Source organism: Pan troglodytes, chromosome 12 (genome assembly GCF_028858775.2).
Source record: "Pan troglodytes isolate AG18354 chromosome 12, NHGRI_mPanTro3-v2.0_pri, whole genome shotgun sequence".
NCBI lineage: Eukaryota > Metazoa > Chordata > Mammalia > Primates > Hominidae > Pan > Pan troglodytes.
In genome coordinates, this window is record NC_072410.2 from 66,452,114 (window position 1) to 66,472,423 (window position 20,310).

At 44.2% G+C, this 20,310-nt stretch overlaps 1 protein-coding gene across 9 annotated transcripts in view; it reads right to left on the minus strand.

Moving 5' to 3' along the window:
* Positions 1 to 19,896, minus strand: part of CCDC85A (coiled-coil domain containing 85A) — a 203,142-nt gene extending 183,246 nt beyond the window's left edge. For 2 of the 9 annotated variants that reach the window (XM_024354359.2, XM_016948565.3), the window contains exons 1-2: positions 18,845 to 19,895; positions 10,276 to 11,239 (exon numbers count right to left, since the gene is read on the minus strand). In XM_024354359.2, coding sequence (XP_024210127.1) covers positions 10,276 to 11,239; positions 18,845 to 19,120 — 1,240 coding nt within the window. In that variant the 5' untranslated portion in view covers positions 19,121 to 19,895. Of the gene's footprint in view, positions 1 to 10,271; positions 11,240 to 18,844 lie in introns of all 9 variants that reach the window. The other 7 variants (XM_525759.7, XM_016948564.4, XM_016948566.4 and 4 more) reach the window with 5 other exon arrangements.
* Between the last annotated feature and the right edge of the window lie 414 nt (positions 19,897 to 20,310).

The window sequence follows — 20,310 nt, forward strand, 5'->3', positions numbered from 1 at the left end:
TAAATAAAGCTTAGATGCCATATGTCAGTTTAAGGTAACCACATATTACCTTAACATATGGGTGAAAGTCCACAGGGATACTCGAAATGTAAAAATAACTACATATGCCTTGCGAATAGAAATAATCGAACCAGCTTAGCTCCCTTTTTCAAATCAATGTCTTTTGTATACCTGGCTGTGCAGACTCTGGCAAAAATGGTTCCACTGAAGACAGATTTATGTGCTAGGCCAATAAGCCCCAAAGTGGGCAATTTTGAGACTGCAACAGGAAAAAAGCCAAAGAAATTAAAGATGAAAACCACATGGCATATAGTTTTAGAATAAGGGACTGAAGACTTGAACTTGATGTCCATTTAAGTGCTAAAGAGATACAGAAAAAAAAAAAAAAAACACAATTTTCAAGCCTGTTCTTCCACAGATTTTGAAAAGCTTGATTCCAAACTGTTTCTCATGAAAGTCACAATACTGGGGGAGCTATTCATGGCAAACCACCTGGATAACGTTTATTCCTAGACCTCAAATTGATCATAATTATAAATGTACTCTCTTCATAAGTGTCCTCATATGTAAAATAAGCAGCTAAATTCAGCCACTTTCTCCCATGACTCCATAACCAGAGCAATTCTGGTCAGCTTTTGTAACAGTGAAGAGGACTGCCCTGCCAATCAACATAAGACCATTAACAACACACACAGCCAAACAGATTCCTTTAAATTCTTTACAGCATCCCCCTCAAAAACTGATGTCTCACAAATGCCTTCGTCTGTTATTTTCACTCTCTCTTCCTTACTATAAGTTGACTCTTACCTCACTTTCCTGTTAAATCACATCTAATCTATCATCCGCAGATATGACTAATGACTTGCCTTTCAGGATCTTATTATTCTGTTTGGGTGGATGGGTGAATTGGCACTTGCTGTCTAGGGAAACAGAAGAGATGCTGAATTAATGAGCTTGGTTAATTTGAATTCTCAAGAGTGGTTCAACAGACCAGGCTGCTATGAACAAAAATCTGCAACTCAGGTATTCTGACCTTTTAAATGTCATCAAAAGAGGAATGTAAGTGTACTTTACTTCTGCCTATAGTAGCATAAATCAGAATAACTGGCTTAATTAGTTTTGTTTGCAGTTAGCTGAGTTATTAAAAAACGCAACTCCTTGAGAGCATTTGGTGTTGCCATCTGGCCCATCCTTTTGCTCCTGGTCTCTTTCCCTTCTGTTTCTTGCATTCCAGAAACCAACACTTCCCTGGACACAGCACTTTGGCTGTGAATGCAAGTGGCTATGTAAGGACCACACTAAGGTCAGACCATCTTCTCAAGAATGTTTATCTGGAAGGAATATGGCCTTGGGGTAAGGAGAGTCTGTGTGGGAGGAAAAAGGATACTAAGGTTGTTGAACTCCCAGGTTAGGAATAGGAATACTCCTTCTATTAAAAATGCATTTTGGTAGTTGTCCATCCAGCTGTGAATTGTGTGTCCCATCTGGCTGAATCACAGGTTTCCAGGCAATAGCTCTGAGCTCACCTAATAGATCACCAGGTCTTCTCTGATACTTTTCTAAGCCAGAGGCTAGTGATACTCATCTTATCTCACACTCTCATCACTGCATGTGTCTAATTTTCTGGGATTTCCAATAAGAATTGAGAAAAACTGGTTCCTTATTCCATTTAGGGTCTTTATCATTAACATTACCTCTACCTCAAGTGGCCTCTATGTCTAGAAGAATAAATGTCTTCTTTAGACACTGACCCTGTGCCCTGGGAGTCAGCTTGATTCTTTCTAGTCCTCTACTAGCTGACATCTGGCCTTGGACAATTCACTAACCTTCTTTGGAAGTCAATCATTTCATTCAGAACATGGGCGGGTTGAGTACGTCACAGCTCTAACATAAAGTATACTTTATGGCTTTAAGTTCTATGATTCTATGATGTTCTAAACTAAATACAGCTATATTGCCCTCATTTCTTCCTATTCTTTAGCATTAATATATACATCTATTCTCATTTAACTGAATTAAAAACTATATGCATCAATATATGCATATATAAATATGCATGTACATATTCACTACCAATTGGGTTTCTTTCTTACTGGTAAGAAAACACAAACCATGCCCCCAAAAGCAATTCATGCTTTTTAACATTTTTTAAGAACTAGCAATTATGGACACTTAGGAAGTTATAGCTACATACAGCCTAGATCAGGGGTTTCCCTAAAAGCCAAAAAGTCCCTCAATAATTAGGAGAAAGATGAGAAGACTATTCACTTTTCTTTATAATCAAGACAAGAAGGCAAAATTCTGGGTTTAATGCAACAATGACTACATGTAACTAGATCTCACCAGAAAAGCCAACTCACCAGGGAGTATCAGAGACCACTTTCAAATGCCTAGTCTTCCAAAGTTAATCTAAACGTTCTATCCCTCAACCATACCAGCAGGCAAAACTGGTGCTATAAATATTTTGTTTGCCAGGTTTTAAAATTTTTAAAGGACTTACTTTCCTTCATACGGCTGAAAATGAAGGTGAAGGAGGTATAAAAAAAACCATTCAATATCTTTAAACGTAATGCATTTAACATTCTTAAATATACGTACAAGAACACTAAATGCTGTGTGTATGTACGTGTGTGTGTGTGTGTGTGTGTGTGGAGAGAGAGAGATGAAATAATTGAAATAGTTTTTGAGCAATTACCAAATCCACTCTTTTTCCCTTAGATATCTCCTGTCTCATGGAAAAGCCTACAGAAGGCCTAAATAACTAAGATTCTGATAAATTTTTAAATAAAAAAAAACTATTGGATATAATTCCTGAAGTTTCGTTTATCCGGTAATTGAATATGTGCCTAATTTTGATCAGGAGCCAGGATGAAGTCCCAAGACTTCTTGTATTCTTCCATAATGATTTGAGACAAAAATTCCATAATACACATAAATTTTACTATGTAAAAATGGTAAATGAACAGCCATCTGTGAATAACCCAGTTATTGCCTTTTATCTTTGGAACAACAAACCAGTATTGCCTTTGTAAGAATGACAATGTAACCTGCTACTCCTCTGCCATTTTCCCTTTTCAAAAACACCTCTCCTGCCTCTCTGCTGCTAAAGGATCCTCTATCTAAGAAAGAGCAGAGGTTCTTTCTATTGGAAACACTTGAACGGCACTCTAAAGAGAAAGCAATTTATGTCAGGAGCAGCAGTAACTTGAACCTCACTCTTTAGCAGATTAGAGACTTATAAATTAGAGCTGAGACTTTATGTCTGTATCCTCAAGTGTCCCGTGGTCTACTCTTGATATTGAATGTCAAATTTCCCAGCTCTCTTGCAAATCAGCCCATTTCAGAACATGGAACGATTCTTAATAGGTCCCAAAATCAAATTCAAAATAAATATATTTTCCAAATATGCTCAATGCTCACCATAAATATTATGTATTAAGGTACTATCAAGGGCAACTTGGTTATACCAAAGTATCCAAGAAGCAAATATTTGAGTTGACAATATTATAGAAACATAGTGCCTCACTTATCTGTAGTCAAGACAGCCAACAAGCAAAAACGGGCTGGGTGTGGTGGCTCACGCCTGTAATTCCAGCACTTTGGGAGGCAGAGGCAGGTAGATCACCAGGTCAGGAGATGGAGACCATCCTGGCTAACATGGTGAAACTCCATCTCTACTAAAAGTACAAAAATTAGCTGGGCGTGGTGGTGTGCGCCTGTAATCCCAGCTACTCAGGAGGCTGAGGCAGGAGAATCGTTTGAACCAGGGAGTCGGAGGTTGCAGTGAGCCGAGATTGCGCCACCGCACTGCAGCCTGGCAACAGAGCGAGACTCCATCTCAAATAAAAATAAAAATAAAAATAAAAAAGAAAAGCAAAACTGAACCTTGAAAAGCTAAAATACTTATGGCATATGGACTATGCACTGAAGCTCATGCAGTTTACTCTAGAAGGACACCTCATGGTTATTTATTTTAAACACATTTCTAAGCAGGGCAGTTGTCTGCATTCCCAAGCTATGACCAGCCATTGGGAAAAGCAGAAAAGAATTTAGAAACAATGAGAAAATGAGTTAAAGTCAGGCCTGCTGAGGTCAGCAAAGAGTGCAGCTGACATCATGGCAGTACTAGAAGTGACTGGAAATCTATTTTTAGGAGATTAAAAATAAAGAATACTCATACAGGGCCATTTAATGAAGGAATCCACAGTTCTATCTCTAACCATCAAAAGTAAGTCGTAGAGCCTAAGGTGATAAATTTCAGCCTGGAAAACTTACTCCAATCACAGATACACTGGCCCAAAGTTGCTACACAAGTAAAACATTATAATTATTTTCTTAAAGCTTTGGCAAACTTTGACTTTATACTCTTATTTCTGAGTGTAAAGTGGAGATCGACTAACATCCCTACATCCATGCCTCCAGAATAATCTATCATTACTACGACTTAACTGTATAGCCCTACACATTCTGTATTTGTATTGCATTCATTTATTCATGTACTTATGCATTTGTATTCACGTGTCTGATTCATTTGACCCTTGTGAAAAGCTGTGACCTGATGAAATGGAATAGCTCACCATAGCTTTTCACTTCCCCAACCTTTGTTCTAACCAATTTCAGGTAAAATGAAATGATACATGCATCACTAATTCAATGGTCACATTTTTTTCTATCATATCTTCTGAAAAGTTGCAACAAGCCAGAAGATATAAACATTTCACTGGTTTCAACTGAGTCTAAAGGCCAGGATTATAATCAGTTGAAAGAGATTCTTGGTTTACTTTATGGCAGCAACTAGCTTATGTGACAGGATGCCAGACACATTTGAACATTAGCTTGACCAACTAGAAATCAGTTGAATGTTTGGCATTGTGCAGACGCAATATTAAAGTCACTGAAATGTATATAAACATATGTATACACATATATATACAAAGTTGATAGGCAATCTCCATAGGAAAAAGATGAAAATGACCCTCCAGATTTAAATTACATCTATAGCATTGTGCTATCATCGTCAGTGGAGTTGAAAACCTAACATTGTACTAGAAAATACCTTTCTAAGCCATCTAGGTTTTCCAATAGTTTTCCTCTGATACATATTGCGATTTTCTTAAACTATATTTTCAATATTAAGCTTTCTATGTCATTAAGTCAAAATGTATCCTTATGATAAATGTAATATGCTTTGCATATACAAGTATGGTACAATAAACCAATTTTATCAAAAACTTAAGTTGATGTCTTATCAAAGTGTGCATAAGGTTACCAAATTACAGTATTGAAGTTTGAAGAACAAAAACCATTATTTATTTCTTTAACCATCTGTCAGTTCACACAACAGAAATACACACAGAGGGCCTGAATTAAAATCAGTTCTGGTGTTCCATAATTGTAACTGTTAAAATTTTTCTCCCAGGAGACATTCAATTTCTATTGTCCAAATTCATTCACAAGTGATGTGCTGACTTTTTTAAACAAAATGAAAGATTTATGAGAGTAATTATTCATGCTATAGTGCACACTACTTAATTCACAGACAATCCCGCTTCAGAGAAACACTGCTGGGGTCTTCCACACACAGGTTATCTGACCCCTCATAGACAAGGCCACTTTGTGTTATCAACATTTTTCGTTTACTCATTAATAACCTCAACAGAGAATAAGGAGCAGTCTTAAAACTCTGGGTGAAACCCATAAAGTGGGAGATTTGAAATGCAATATTCTCTTGTGGGAAATACCCATTAGCATTGCAGGCAGTGCAGGCGTCACCGACATCCACCGTAAATAGGTTAGCAACTCATGTGCTTCTTTTTCTATCTGGATGCAAAGGCTTTAAAAAGTAAAGCAGTCATGAGCCTACTCATATGCCAGAGTTGCCTTCAAATTAGCCTAACAATTCCACCCATCAAAAACACAAATTTTCAACCCATATCCCCAAATAGTATGTTATTAGACAACTTTAGTCTAGAATGGAGTGAAGTTTTACGGTAACAGCTGGGATCAGTCCTTCCCAGTCCTGGAGTTAAGCAAAGGAAAAGGAGAAGTTTTCTTCTTCCCAGGAAGCCTGAGTGTTTGAAACCTTCACTCACACCAACCCATCTTAAGCAAAATGACTCACTGAGGGCAATGGTTTCCAACTGGTCCGCTCATTAGAATCACCTGAGAGCTCTTTTTGCAAAGTGCCCAAGTCCAGTGCCAGATCAATTCAATTTGCATCTCAGAGTGCAGTGTAGGGCTCAGCCACCAGTATTTTTTCAAAGCTATCATAGTGATTTTAATCTGCAGCTAGATTGAAAACCACTGCTCTAAAGCAATGGTTTTGAACCAGGGGCAATTTTCCCTACCACCCCCCGCAACCCTGGAACGTCTGGCAGTGTCTAGAGACATTTTTTATTACCACAACTAGGGGGATGCTCAGAGGTAAAGCCCAGGGATGCTGCTGAACCTCCTTAAATGCATAAGGCAGCATCTCACAACAAAGAATTATCTGGTCCAAAATAATAATAGTGTAGCTGTAAAGAAACCGTGAACTAGAAGAGTTCATTGGGAGAAACAGCCTGCTCTTTCCATCTCGAGAGATACCCTCACAAAACAAGAAAAGAATCAATAGGAAGCTTTCAGGAGGAAGACTTACAACCCTGACACTCCATTCAGCAAGACCAAAGTAGTTCTAAATGGACCTTGTTTAATGCAGGTGAATGATTTCCTCGTGCTTGCTCTCATTGGCTGGAGTGATGTTTAAGGAGAGCACAATGTTACTGCTCACTGAAACTTGCTCTAACAAGGCAAAGGGAATCAGACCCACCAGGATAATTAAACAATTCCTTTTTTTTTTTAGAAGATGGAGAAGAAAGAAGATAATGAAGAGTACCATTTCTTCGTCTATTTATTCCTTCTCATTTGCCAGTCACCAACAATATGTGCTTCTAGAATTAATATCAAACTATTTTTACTATTTTTTCTTCTGCATTCATTATGTCCAGTGGGTGAACTACTTGTAAGGATCTGTGATCATCAGAATCTTCTTTGTCTTGAAGGCCAATAACAAATACAGCTATTGCTAGAAGAGCCTAAATCATCTAAGACATCCATGACCTGAGCTAAATAGTTACCTGTTTAAAAGCAAAGGCCTGCCAGCTAGTATCTGGAAGCACAACTCTTTCATTTTGTTGTGGAAGGAAACACTTTCGCCTAAGAAAATTCCATTCAACCTTGGATGTCAATGGAATCAAGTAAGTGAAACCCCCATTCTCAATAGTTGAGGCTGTCACTTTATGAACATTTATAAATGACAATGGTTATTCAATTACTTAATTTACAAATATGAAATAAGCAAGCAATTTGAATGAGTGGACAAATGCCTGAATGCCTAGATGTGGTAAGTGTTGAATCTACTTCCTATTTGAAAACGGAACTCTACACAAACTAGAAAGAAATCATTGAACAGTAACTTCTAAAGAATTAAATGCATTTTTGAGAATTTTGTTTAGTTTGAAGATTTGTTTAAATATTTCTTTTGCTTTTGCTGTTTTCTAAACACCTACTAATTAAGAAATTATTATAGAGACGTAAGATGTTTTTAAGAGAGAAAAAATAGCTAAAATTTATCTTTGCATTCCCAAAAGAAACTCTTGAATGAGTTCAATATTTCATCCACTGAGTTTGTAATTATAAGCACAAGAAGATTTATAAATGCTCAAGGCACAGTCAACGAAAACAGTCATCTTTTTCACTGATGTCCTCTCAGTGTGCATATGTGTGTGTTTTGGGAGGGAATGCATATCTTTACAGGTAGGACAATATTCTGCCAATGTATATTTCATTTCTGTTTCAGTCTGCCATAATGCACACACACTTCCCATTTGTTTTCACATGCTTTTTGTTCACGTAAAAACATGCAAGTGCTCATCCAAAACACTCATATTTCACACCAACCCCAAGCAGAATGACTCTGGAAATGAGTCAGCAAATCTGCAATTCTGAATTAACCTTGATACTGCTTCCTATCTATTTACACACAAATGATTCAAACAAATTGTGTGAGGATTTAAAAATATGAAAAAGCATGTCTTACCATCCACATCAAAAGTTAATTTGTAACAGCAGGATAAATACAAGTTACCAATGCCCATGTTTATAGGCTGATGATCCATAAACATCTCATTGTGCCACTTCATTTTCCAATTAATTACTGAAATTAAAATACAATGCAAATGCACTGCAAATATACTCTGAGGATATCAACTGTCAGCATAAGATTGGTCACTTAAGAATGAGAAAACTTGAAGTAGACATAAGATTTGAACTTCACTATCATTCTATTACATCAGTTTTAACTAATTATAGTGTTAAATTTTAAGAAACATTTACCTGCCCCACTAAGTTTCTCTGTATCCAGGCAATAAGCTATGATGTAATGTCATCTTTACTAGGAGATGCACCTCACCTACAATGCAAGGCATTGTTTAAAAGCTGCATCTAAAAACTTTTCTTAGAAGTCAAATCATACAGTGATTAAACTAGAGTTCTTTATATAAAGAAGCCCTTTTGTAAAGAGAAAGTGTTTTTTAAGTGATCCACTTGTCCCTAATATTTTCTTTTAGTTTCAGAGACAAAGTTTCCTTTTAATGGTGCACATATTTACTTCTCAAGCTCATTAAAAAGTAATCAAGAAATGGAAAAATCATTAACTTTACCTTCCCATTACTCCACTATCCCCCCTCCAAAGACAAGCTTCATGTCCAATGACCAATCTCATGATAGTAACACAACCAAACTTTCTTTTTAAATGACTTGCATCTCCCGTACAGAATTGGGCAGCCAAGACTGCCTACAGCAATGGGGTGGGGGTGGGGGCAGCATCTCCACGGCTCTTGGAAAGAGTGAGTGAAGGTTCAACCTTGGAAAGGCACCAACCAGGACGCCTCAAGACAACAGGTAAAGTGGCTTCTCTGGGCCTCCACCTCCCAACGACAGAGAAAGCAGTAGCCTCTCATCTTTCCCAACCTTTTTATTTCCACTTGTGCTTAAAAGAACATTGCATGCATTTGAAGTCAAGTTTTGGGAGGCAATTTTCAGCACTATGAGAAAAGGATTAGGATAAAATGGAATCCAACAGGTAAATCCCCAAATACAATATTGAAATTTACCCCTTCTTGTCACTGCTAAAACTGGCAGCCTCCTCCACTACTGCTTGGAGCTGGCTGCAGACTCCAGAGCACCTTCCAAATAAAGCAAAAACCCTCAAATATTTTCAATGAAAACAAAACCCCACAGTATATAAAATCAATCGTTTTAGCTACAACTCAACCATAGGTAACATAAAAGGATTGTGGAGTTTTTTTTGTTTTTTATTCTTTAAGAAATGATTTTTTCTCTCTCAAGTGCAAAGTGGTTTCAGATCCAAGAAGCAGAAAATTAAACCTCTTCAAAACGGTTTAAAAGCTCAGGTTTAGCACTGCCTCAGCAAATGTAGTGGACGTTATGCTTTAGAAACCAAAAGAGTGTCCAAACACATCTGTACATTTTAAAAAGGTACTTTCAAACAACCAGGAAAGAAGTCTCTTGCAGTGTAAGAGAGCACACTATTTGGAATATGTATAAGGGAGTTTGATGACAGTGTTGGTGGATTTTGAGTGAGTAGAAAGGGAATCAGCTGATGCGTTTCAGATGCAAAGAAATGTCACAGATTCAGGCCTCCAACACAGTGGAAAAAATCCTTAAGGTAAAGTCAGGCATATTTATAGCCATTTGGGCAAACCAGCATCAAGCCTGTTTAGGAACATCATACTTCTTTTTTAATGTTATTGGTTTTTCATAGAAATATTCATTTCTTCTTGTACATAACCTATTAACTTGATTCAAAATCCTTTTGGCAACCATTCCACAAACAAGCTCTAGTAGGAAACAGCACACACCACTAAGAAAATACTCAGGTTTAAGATGAAAGACTCTTAGAATGGTTCTATTTTTTGCCACCAATACCCAAAGATTTCCCTTTGACAACTCAGGGTCCTAAGGAATTACTGTTCCTCTCCCTCCCATAAACCCTCATCCCCAAACTTCTTCACAGTGACTGATAACTGTTTAGAATAAAAACAGATGGAGGAGAAGAACCCCATATCATGATTTTGGGTCCAACGTTTGCTCCTTCCCCAAACCCACTCCCTAGCTAGCGCCTGCACTTTCCTACTGGCTGGAAAGTCCATCATCATTCGTAACTCTGTACTGAGTTCCCCAGCCCAAGCAGCACCCCAGCACATACTGACCCACCGTTCATGCCACTGTAGACATTCCGGTGATGGGGTGACCCGTCCTCCTGCGCCTGCCGTCTGAGAGTGCCCTCCCTGCTGCCTCCGCCGCTGCCTCCACCTCCTCCACCGCCTCCTCCGTGTTTGTGGTCAGGGCTCCCTCCATAATGTTGTTTGAGGTGCTCCGGGCTGGTGCCCCTGGCTCTGGGGAGATGCTCTAGGCTCCCCCCGAGATCGTGTTTCTGAAGATGCTCCGGGCTCCCTCCGCTGTGCCTGGTGTGTTCAGGGCTGCTCCCTGAGCGGTGCTTCTGGAAGTGTTCCGGGCTCCCACTCAGCACGTGCTTGGGCAGCGTTTCGGGGCTGCTCCCTGGATGCGGGTGCCTTTGCTGTTCGGGGCTGCCCTTGCACAAGGGTTTGTGGTGCTCCGGGCTAGGTCCTTTGAGTGCTTTGGGGCGATCTGGGGTCCCACAGGCTCTGGGTTTCTGTGGATGCTCGGGGCTGGCGCTCCTGTGCTTGGAGTGCTCCGGGCTGCCCTCGCTCCGGGGCTTCTGCAGGTGCTCTGGGCTGCCACTGCTCGCGTGGTGCTTGTGGTGGTCTGGGCTGTCAGTGCTGCCAGTGCTGGAGGTGCTGCTGCCGTCACCCACATCCCGCACATAGGGTGCGGTGGAGGCTGTGAGTTGGCACAGGCTGGCCTGGCTGTCGATGGAGCAGCGGCTGCCTGCGCAGCCTGCACCCTTCTCCTCATCTAGTAGCACACAGAGCTCCTTGAGTTCCATGTTCTCCTTCACCACTTCCTCCTGCTTCACCTCCAGGTCTTTCAGCTTCTGCAGGTATAAGGCCACTTCCTTGTGCATCACCCCGGCAGTGTAGCGACCCAGTCTCTGCCACTCCCGAGACACCCTCTTGCCTTTCTGCCGGTCATCATCCAGGAAACAGCAGAGGTCCCTCAGTTCCTGGTTGTCCTCCTGGAGTTTCTGGTTGATATCCTGAAAAGAGAGACACAACCATTCAAGGGAAGTACACATCTGAGGTGTCAGCAGGCTCAGACTTCCTGGAAAGGGAGAGCCTGTAACTGGTGAATTACCTGTGAGGTTAGGGGAGGAGGTGAGGGAGTAGGAGGAAGCTGAAGATTTGTAGCTGTCCATAAAAATTAAACTAACTTAAGTATCAGTTCTTTCCCTGCACAATACTTTACTTGCATTATGTCATCTAATTTTTACCCAAACATTTAGGGGATAATAATTATTATGGCCATAAAAATTAAACTAACTTAAGTATCAGTTCTATCCCTGCACAATACTTTACTTGCATTATGTCATCTAATTTTTACCTAAACATTAGGGGATAATAATTATTATGTCTCTTATACAGACGAGGAAACCGGACCTCACAACGCTTCACTTGTCCAAGGTCATCTGGTCAGTAGTTAGGGAGCAACCAGTTCATTATCAAGAAATCAGTCACTAGATAAAAACAAGGCTCCCCTGCCTCACCCTCAAGAAAGAAAAATAACTGCTTGTGACCTTTGAAATGCTTAAGAGCCCTGAGACCACAGACCTTTCAACAGAGTAAACAGCAAGCACTGCTTAGATCTTCAGCCCTGACATGGAATATGCAGCCCCAATTCCCCTGGTAGGGAAAGGCACAATTGCCCTCTAGTGGCATTTCAGCCCTGCACATCCAACCCCTCCTTGCCACACCCACCTGAACATCTCCCAGGCATCTCTCACTTATCTCAAGCAACCTGAGCCTTAAATTAAGAGACCTCTCTCCCCAAACTGCACCTCTCAGCAAATGCCTCCTCTTTCTGTTCCACTGTTCTTTATATGAACCTGGGGTCATCCCTGGCATCTCCTTCTCCTTCAACCTTCCATTTCAAAACCAAACAAGGCTTTGGAGCTCTACCTCCAAAATTTAGCTCATCTTGTCATTCCCATGTTTGAAATCCTTTAATCTCATGGCCCTTAGGATACAATGCAAAATCCTTTAAGTCACACAAGGCTCCAGGTACATTGATTCTGCCTACTTCTCCTGCATGAGTGATGATTCACTTGCTTGTTCACAAATATTCAGTAAACATCTATTACTGTACCAGGTACCAGTCCAGGTGGTAGGGATATATCAGTGGACACAGCAAAGACCCTGACATGGTACAGCTTTTATTGTGGTGGGAAAGACTGGCAAAAAACACGTATAGAACATAACGTCATGCAGTGAGAAGTTCTGGAAGGAAAATTGAAGCAGGTTAAAGAATACTCTTTTTCAAGAGAAGATACCGCTACAGAGAAGGGAAACATTTGAGCAGACACCTGGGTGGAATGAAGGAGCCAACATTTGAGTGAAGATGATCCCAGGCAGGGAGAGGGCAAGTAAAAAGCCCTAAGACCAGCATGAGAGCAAGAGCTCAAGTACAGGGAGGTGAGCATGCCTAAAGAACAGAGAGCAAGTCAACGGACATGGGAAAGGGGGTCTGAGAGGCATCAGCGCCTAGAACATGCAGGGCATGGTCAGCGACGGGAAAGGCTTTGGGTTGTTAGGGAGCTGAGGATAGAGGAGTGACATTACATGATTCCTTTTGCAAAGAATCTCCATAGTTGTGTGGAAAACAGACTGACTGGGGTAGGGGAGGAAAGAAGGGAGGGTCAGGATAAAGTGGAAGCTGCAAGATTAACAAGGAGGCTCCTGGGCTGATCCAGGTAGAGGGAGATGATGGTGGCTTGGACGTGTGGTAGCAGTGGAGAAGGTGGGAACACCCCTCCTCATCACACACTGAGGCTGTGTTTCAGGTCCTCAAAGGGCAAGCCCTTTCCCTCTCACTTGGAATGCTCTCCCCAGCCTTCTAGACAACCATCAGGTCTCATTTTATAAGTCACTTCCCCATAGACACCATTCTATAGAAGGTCCACCCCCAATCTATGGTCTACCATCATCCCTCAGACTTACTGCAATTTGTAAGAAGAAATGTGTGAGTATGACCATTCATTCTAGACTACATCTTCTCTAGAGTCACAAGAACAGAGACCTCATCTATTTACTTCTGTGTATGGAGAACACAGCACTCCCTGCGTAAATACCTGAAGCCAAGGAATTTTTAAAATGACTAGCAGAGTTCCCACCTATTCTCCATTTATGCATACAGTCAAGGAGACAGCAGTTCCTTGAGGCACTGTAGTTTGGTAAGGATGAAACAGGGGCAGCTACAGGGCTGCTACCTAAGATTTCACTGCTTCAAAAAGCCTGAAAATCTTTGGTCTTGCGAACCGATCCAGAACTAGAGGTACTCAGAAAGGGGGCTGAATTCACTTAGACTCAGGCTGATTTCAACACTGCCCCTAACATAGACTAAAAAACAAATTATAAAACACCTGTCAACCACATCCTCCACTTCCTAAAGTCATGGGAGTGAATTTGTGGGTATTAGGAAGAAGCTTATGCAGCTTAGTTTCTAACTCCAGTTCTAACTCTTGGCATCACCAACAACTCTGTTCCTTTGCTTCTAACTCCCACCTCTCCTTTTCGCTTCTCATTGCCACTTTCTGTTTTCAGGCCTGACCTTTGCCAACAGCCTCCCAGGCAGCCTCCCTGCCTTCGTTTGCACCATCCACTCCTTCCCCTCACCCACTCCAACGCAAGCACTCCTCAATCAGACCTTCAAAAATACTCCCTGCTATTCATGACATAAAGATGGCAACAACAGAAACTGGGGGCTCTTAGGGGGGTAGGAAGGGAGGTAAAGGTTAAAAAACTATCAGATACTATGCTCAGTACCTGGAAGATGGGATTAATCATACCCAAAACCTCAGCATCACACAGTGTACTCTCCGAATCTAAAATAAAAGTTGAAATTTAAAATAAACAAAAAACAACAACACCTGGGTTCAATGGCTCATATCTGTAATCCCAACACTTTGGGAGGCCGAGGTGGGCAGATCACTTGAGGTCAGGAGTTCAAGACCAGTCTGGCCAACGTGGTGAAACCTGTCTCTACTAAAAATACAAAAATTAGCCAAGCATGGTGACACGTGCCTGTAATCCCAGGTACCCAGGAACCTGAGGCAGGAGAATTGCTTGAACCGGGGAGGAGGAGGCTGCAGTGAGCCAAGATCACGATACACTACAGCCTGGGCAACAGAGTGAGAACTTGTCTCAAAAAAAAAAAAAAAAAAAAAAACACCAAAAATACCCCCTGCATGTTTTGCCTCTCCTGTTTATCAATCCCCATCACCTTTCCTTTGCCAGGGAAAATGAATAAAACCCTCAGCCAGGCCTGAAAGGCTGTCCCCTGCCTTTCCACCTTTAGTTGTCAGCTAATTATGAGCTATGATTACGTCTGTGCATTCCAACTAGAAAATATCATCTTCTACCCCATATGAACCTAAGAGGAGAGATTCCTCTGAGAAGCTTCCCCCGGCACAGAAAAGTACCCATGAATGAATATTCATGGGAAGTAACTTTCCCACTCACTGTTTAAGGCCTGTATCACACTCTAGCTAGAACAATCACTAGATATCAATTTTTTCTCCTTTCTAATGTGGACATCTTAGCTTCTAGAGGGCAGGGTCTATTCCAAAAGTCTTTCTTTGAATATGCAACATATCTGGCATGGTGCCTTGCATACAGTGGACACTCAATATGTGTTTATGGACTGATCAACCATATAAAGCTCCAGGCCTCTGGCCAAAACAGGCTACAGCTATAGCTACTGAGAAGAATTTCTTATTGTTTTCAGCAAGCACTAGCTATGTCAGAGTCTACAGTAGTAAGAAAATAAACTATCCCTTGATACTGATGCTTTAGAGGAAATCAGAAGCTGTGGATATTTGGAGAAAACAATAATAAACAAAATTAATCTTTCTAAGCTCCAAAAATTATTCAACATTTAGTTTAATCCTGGCATTTGATAGAAAGTTCAAGTCATGTTCTCTTTCATCTAAACAAATTTTCATATAAAAATACTTCCCTTTGACTATCCTACAGCTACTTCTGATTTCTCTAGAGCTGGAAAGTAAACAGGACTGGTGCTACCCTCGGCTTCACGGAGCTAATGCCTTTTCCAAAAGGAGTGAAACATACACTTCTCAGCACTCCAGATGGAGTAGATAGGAGTGAGTATTGGCCCACTCCCATTTCTATATCACAGTTCCCTCTTTCTATTATTAGTTTTCTTGAGAATATTATTTACTATTCAGTTCTGAGCTATTTCCTTTGCCTTCTGATGAACAGCTAAGCAGCCAGCTTCATAATAACCTTGTGATCCAGCTTCTTCAAATCTGCCTTACTAAGACTTGGGCTTTCTTTTGCAAAACACTAGGTGTCCTTTTAACATTGCCACCGGCCACCAGAAATTATCCAAGTGTCTAAGTGGACTTTTAAAAGTTGAAGTCCACTTCGTAGCACACCAACCAAAATTTCAATCTTATGCCTGAAGACTATCAAGTACTGTATCTACAGTTAAATAATTGTTTTAATTTGTTATTTTGCTTCACTGCAGAGCAGGGTGGTGGGCGGGTCGGTGGTTGGGTTAGGAACCAAGGAGGGAAATTAATGCAATGCAGAAAACAAATCTACAGAGATTCATCCCGAATCAGCCCCCAACCGGGATACTGGGTCAGAGCAGCCTGAAGTGTTGGTATGTGCTCAGAAGTCCAAAGACATGGTTCTCAGGAATCCAGTTCCTTACAACATAACCCTAACTAGAATCTCCCTTGTCCACCCCTTCCAGGACCACACATTCTAAGCAAAGAATGTCAACTAGCCAAAAGAAAAGGAAAGCAGGCCGATTTTGAACACTTTATGTCTGTGTGACCTTGAGAAAACTATCTAACTTCACTGGGGTTTCTTCATCTATGGTATATTTCATCCTCATAAAACCTCATGTGGAATTAAAATCCCCACGAGCAGATGAGAAAACCGAACGACAGAGAGTTTAACAATTGGCCAAAGCTGCCCAAATTATCAGAATCCAAATTCTTTATCTTTCCACTTCTTGGGGCCCCTGCACTGCCCTGCCTCCCAAATATCTAAACACAAACAAGTCAATCAGTGCTAGGACCCGGCCACAGGCCCCTGAAAAGTAAAGAACTGATGCTGCCATCTCCTGTGTCCACAGCTACAATAACACCTAGTAGCCTACAAATATTTAGATGCAATTTCAAAGTCAGCTCATAGAAAGAGGCATAAAAAAGAAAATGTATTATGGTCTTAATTCCCCTACATTTATAGTTCTCAACTGAGAATGCCAAGCCCTCAGATGCTCCCCCACGCCCTTAACAAAAAAAAAAAAAAAATACTTCTTTTCTTCCAGTTAAGCCAAAATAAATATATGTACCTATCATTTATTCAATCAACCACATTTACGGATTACTATGGTGTCCAAGGAAGCTCTGAGCCAAAATAAAAAAGAGAAGGGAGAAGGTTGGCCTCTCCAAAGAGTAAAACCACAGCACACCCAAGGTGGGCCAGAAGCCTGGGAGTCCGCTCCTTGCAGCGGCCCAGGGATGACATGAGAAGAGTAGAAGCTGCATCAGAAAGCAACCTGCCCCCATCATTTCTGAACTTGATAAGGAAGTAGACTGCAAAGTCTTTTAATGCCAGGTCATGAATCTAGATCACAAGGAGACTTTCCTACTTGGGTGTAAGGGCCCTTAGCTGACCTAATAGCTACTTCTCTACATGAAGCTACTGGAATGAAGCCCAGGCACTCTACCAACCCACTCTACCATCCCCCTCCCCTACCCACACACAGACCTCACACACAGTCAATCCACACAACCTAAAGGAACTTTCAAGTGTTTCTGAGCTATTATTTTGATGCTCCATACTATTAAAACATTTAATAATAACTCTTCCAGCTCTTCTAAATCACACTATTGTTCAGACCATGGAAGAAACTCAAATTAGAGGATGACAAACTAATGCCCCCTTGTCCAGCTCTGCCTAAGAAACCAAAATCTTGGAGACACACAGCCATAGATTTGTAAGTCCTTTCCTGATGACAGTAACTACCATTTTATAGTCAAGTATTAAAACTTCCCCTACATAATCATAACTTATTGCCATAACACCCTCAGAAAGTTATTATCATTGCATTGTATTGGTGAATAAAAGGAGGATCTGAGAAAGTAATTACCTAAGCTCACCCTCCTGGTAAATGAGGTTTCTAGAATTCAAACCCACCTCTGAGATCATCTTCTTACTACACTAGCCTGCCTCTATTCCCCAAAGAGCATGGCACTTAATAAACACTCTGTTAGTGATGAATTCAACCAAAGGAGAGAGTAAGCCTTGGCATTTTTCTGACTGGAGGAATCTTCCTACCTGCACCCACTCTAGGGACTATATGACAATGACTTCCGGCCTCGGGAGAGGGCCATCTCCACCTGAACTGGGCCCAGCACATAGGTGAGCCTTGAGCATTCCACCCTTCCCACTCTTCCTTGCCCCAGAATCCCAGAGCTGGAGCACTGAGGCAATTCAGGAACAGCATCTACTGCCTGATATGTGGGGATAGGAGTGGAAAGGGGAAAAGAACAGCTTGTGCCTTCGGGAATTTGCTCCCTGAAGTCCCTGCAGTGATTTCGTTTGTGTCTGGCTTCCTATAAACAAAGCAGAACAATGAGAGGAAGGAATACCAGGAGGCACCAGCGCTAGCTGGAAGGAGAGGAAGTTTGCGGTGCTCGCCAGCAGGGCGGTTCCCGGCCACTAGTGTACTGCAGCTGGGCAGGCACACTCCTCGCAGACCCGGCGCTCTCCAAGGAGAAAAGAAAGTTAGTGGGCTTGGGGGACGTTTCCCTTCTTTTCCTAGAAGAGGGTGGCAGGGGGGCTGGCTCAGAAAGAAACCATCACTGACCAACACTTGGGGTACTCTGTCAAAACGCTGCTCCTTCCATACTGAGTCTCTTTGCTCCTCCTCTTTCCCCCAGTCAACCTGGGGTTAAGTGGGAAGGGGAGTAAGGCAACTCCAGGGGATGCCTTCCAAACTCTGGGAGAGGGAAAGCACAGGAATTGGGAGAAGACGTGAAGGCAGAGCTTGAACTCCTATGTACCCGGTGACACAAGACTGCTCTGAGGGTGGCGTCCGCTGCTTCTCCCGGGCGCCCCGCCAGCCGCTCTCCCTGGCAGTGGCACCCTTTCCTCGCCCTCTGCCCGCCCAAGAGCTGCTGGCCCAGAGCAGCTGCATTCCCGACCCTCCAAGGCGAAGATCCCCTGGATTCACCCCCTCACTGGCCTTTCCGCCTAACTGACTGAAACCCGGCTCCCCAGGCACAGATTTTCCAGCCTCCCTAAGAAATGAAAGGTTCGCGTGCCCTTCACCTCCCTCCCTGCTTTCCAGCGTCCTCAGCGCCTCCCGCCGCAGTACACGCCGAACAGCCAGACAGTGGCGCGCCCCGTGTTGGGGAGAGGAGGGGAGCAGACGCCTCCAAAGTTTGGAAAAGTTTCACAGGGCTGGGGACTGGGGATAGGGGGTGCCGACCGGGAGAAGGGGAGGGTCACCTGTTGAGGGAGGGAGGGAAAGTTTGCCTGGCCCCGCCTCCTCCTCGGGGCACCCCGCTCCCAGCCGCGCCGCGCCTCCCCACCTGGCCCGCGCTCACCTTGAGGCCGCGGATCTCGCCGAGGTGCAGCTGCAGGCGGCGGTTCACCTCGCGGATGAGGTTGCTGTGGTCCAGCATCGCGCTCACCTTCTCCGCCTCGGCGCGCCGCAGGCTGCGGATCAGCTCCTCCTTGCTCCACTGCAGCAGCTCCTCGTCCGACACTTTGGACAGGTCCTCCACGGGCGCGGGCGCGGCCGCGGACGAGGCGGCCGGGGCTGGGGAACAACTTTCCGCCGCCGCCGCAGCCGCCGCCGCGCCTCCGGCCGCCTTCGACATGGTATCCGCGGGGTGGCAGGTGCAAGTGGGTGGAAGAGGCGAGGCGACTCCCGAAGGCGCGGGCGCGGCGAGGACGCCTCCGCCCACACCCCTGTGCGCTCCGGCGAGTCAGCGGCACCGCCCAGGGGCCGCTGGGTTGGGGCGGCGGGGGTCGCGCTGGGTGGCCATCCTACCTCGCCATCTCCGCGCGCGCGCCCGCGCTCCCCCAGGGCCCGGCAGCCAGCAGCTTGCTGCTGCCGAGGCTCGTCCCAACTCCGCGCAAGTCCATGGTGAGGGGCACTGGGGGGCCCGGGGCTGCCGCGGGAAATCCTCGGGGACAGCGGGGGAGCTGCACCCCCGTTCCCCTGCCCTCTCCTCCGCCCTAAGCCGAGACTGTCGCCCCCCGCACTCTCTGCCTTGCACACAGGCGTGCACGCACACGCACCTTCCTCCCCCTTGCCCAGCTGCAGCCCCCGGCTTCTCCCCTCTCCTAGCTTGGAGGGCGCGCCGGGCACCGCGGCGCCTCCCCGGCTGCTCTAGCGACGCCGCCGCGGCTGCCCGAAGGCTGCTGCGCTCCTCCTGCCGCCTTCGCTGCGCCCGCGGCCGCTCCTAGGCTGCTCCGGGAAGCCTTCGATTTGCAGAGCCGAGTCGAGAAGGGGTGGAGGGTGGGGGACCGGCTGGAGGAGGAGCCTGGAGCTGGGGCCACCCGTAACCCGCAGCAGCTCCCGCATGGGCTGGACGCAGCTGCCACTCGACCGCTGCCCGGGCCCTCGAGGTGCGCTCCCCGCTGTCCTGCCCGGGAGGGCTGGGGGCGCGGCTCTTTCTGCGCCCGGGCGCGGGTGGGGCTGGAATGGGGAGAAGGTGAGGAGCTGTGGCCGCCCGGGCTTTGGGAGGCTCGCGCGCGCCACCGTGTGGCGGAAGAAGCTCCCTCCTCTGCCCTCTGCACACCGGCCTTGTCACCAGGCAGGGGAAACAGCTGCTGACCCAAATGCGAGGTGCTTCGTATTTGGAGGGATCGGGGATCAGGAAAGATGGGGTAGCAGAACCTGAGGGATAACCAGTTATTTGCACTTTGGAGAATGGGAGGAGAGGCAAATGGCAAAAACGGGGGTTGGGGGAAGGGGGAGCTTAAGAAAATCCAAATGGTCTGAAAAGGGCGAAAAGAGGCTTCAGGGCACTGCTCTTATGGGGCTACCCATCCCCACCCCCCA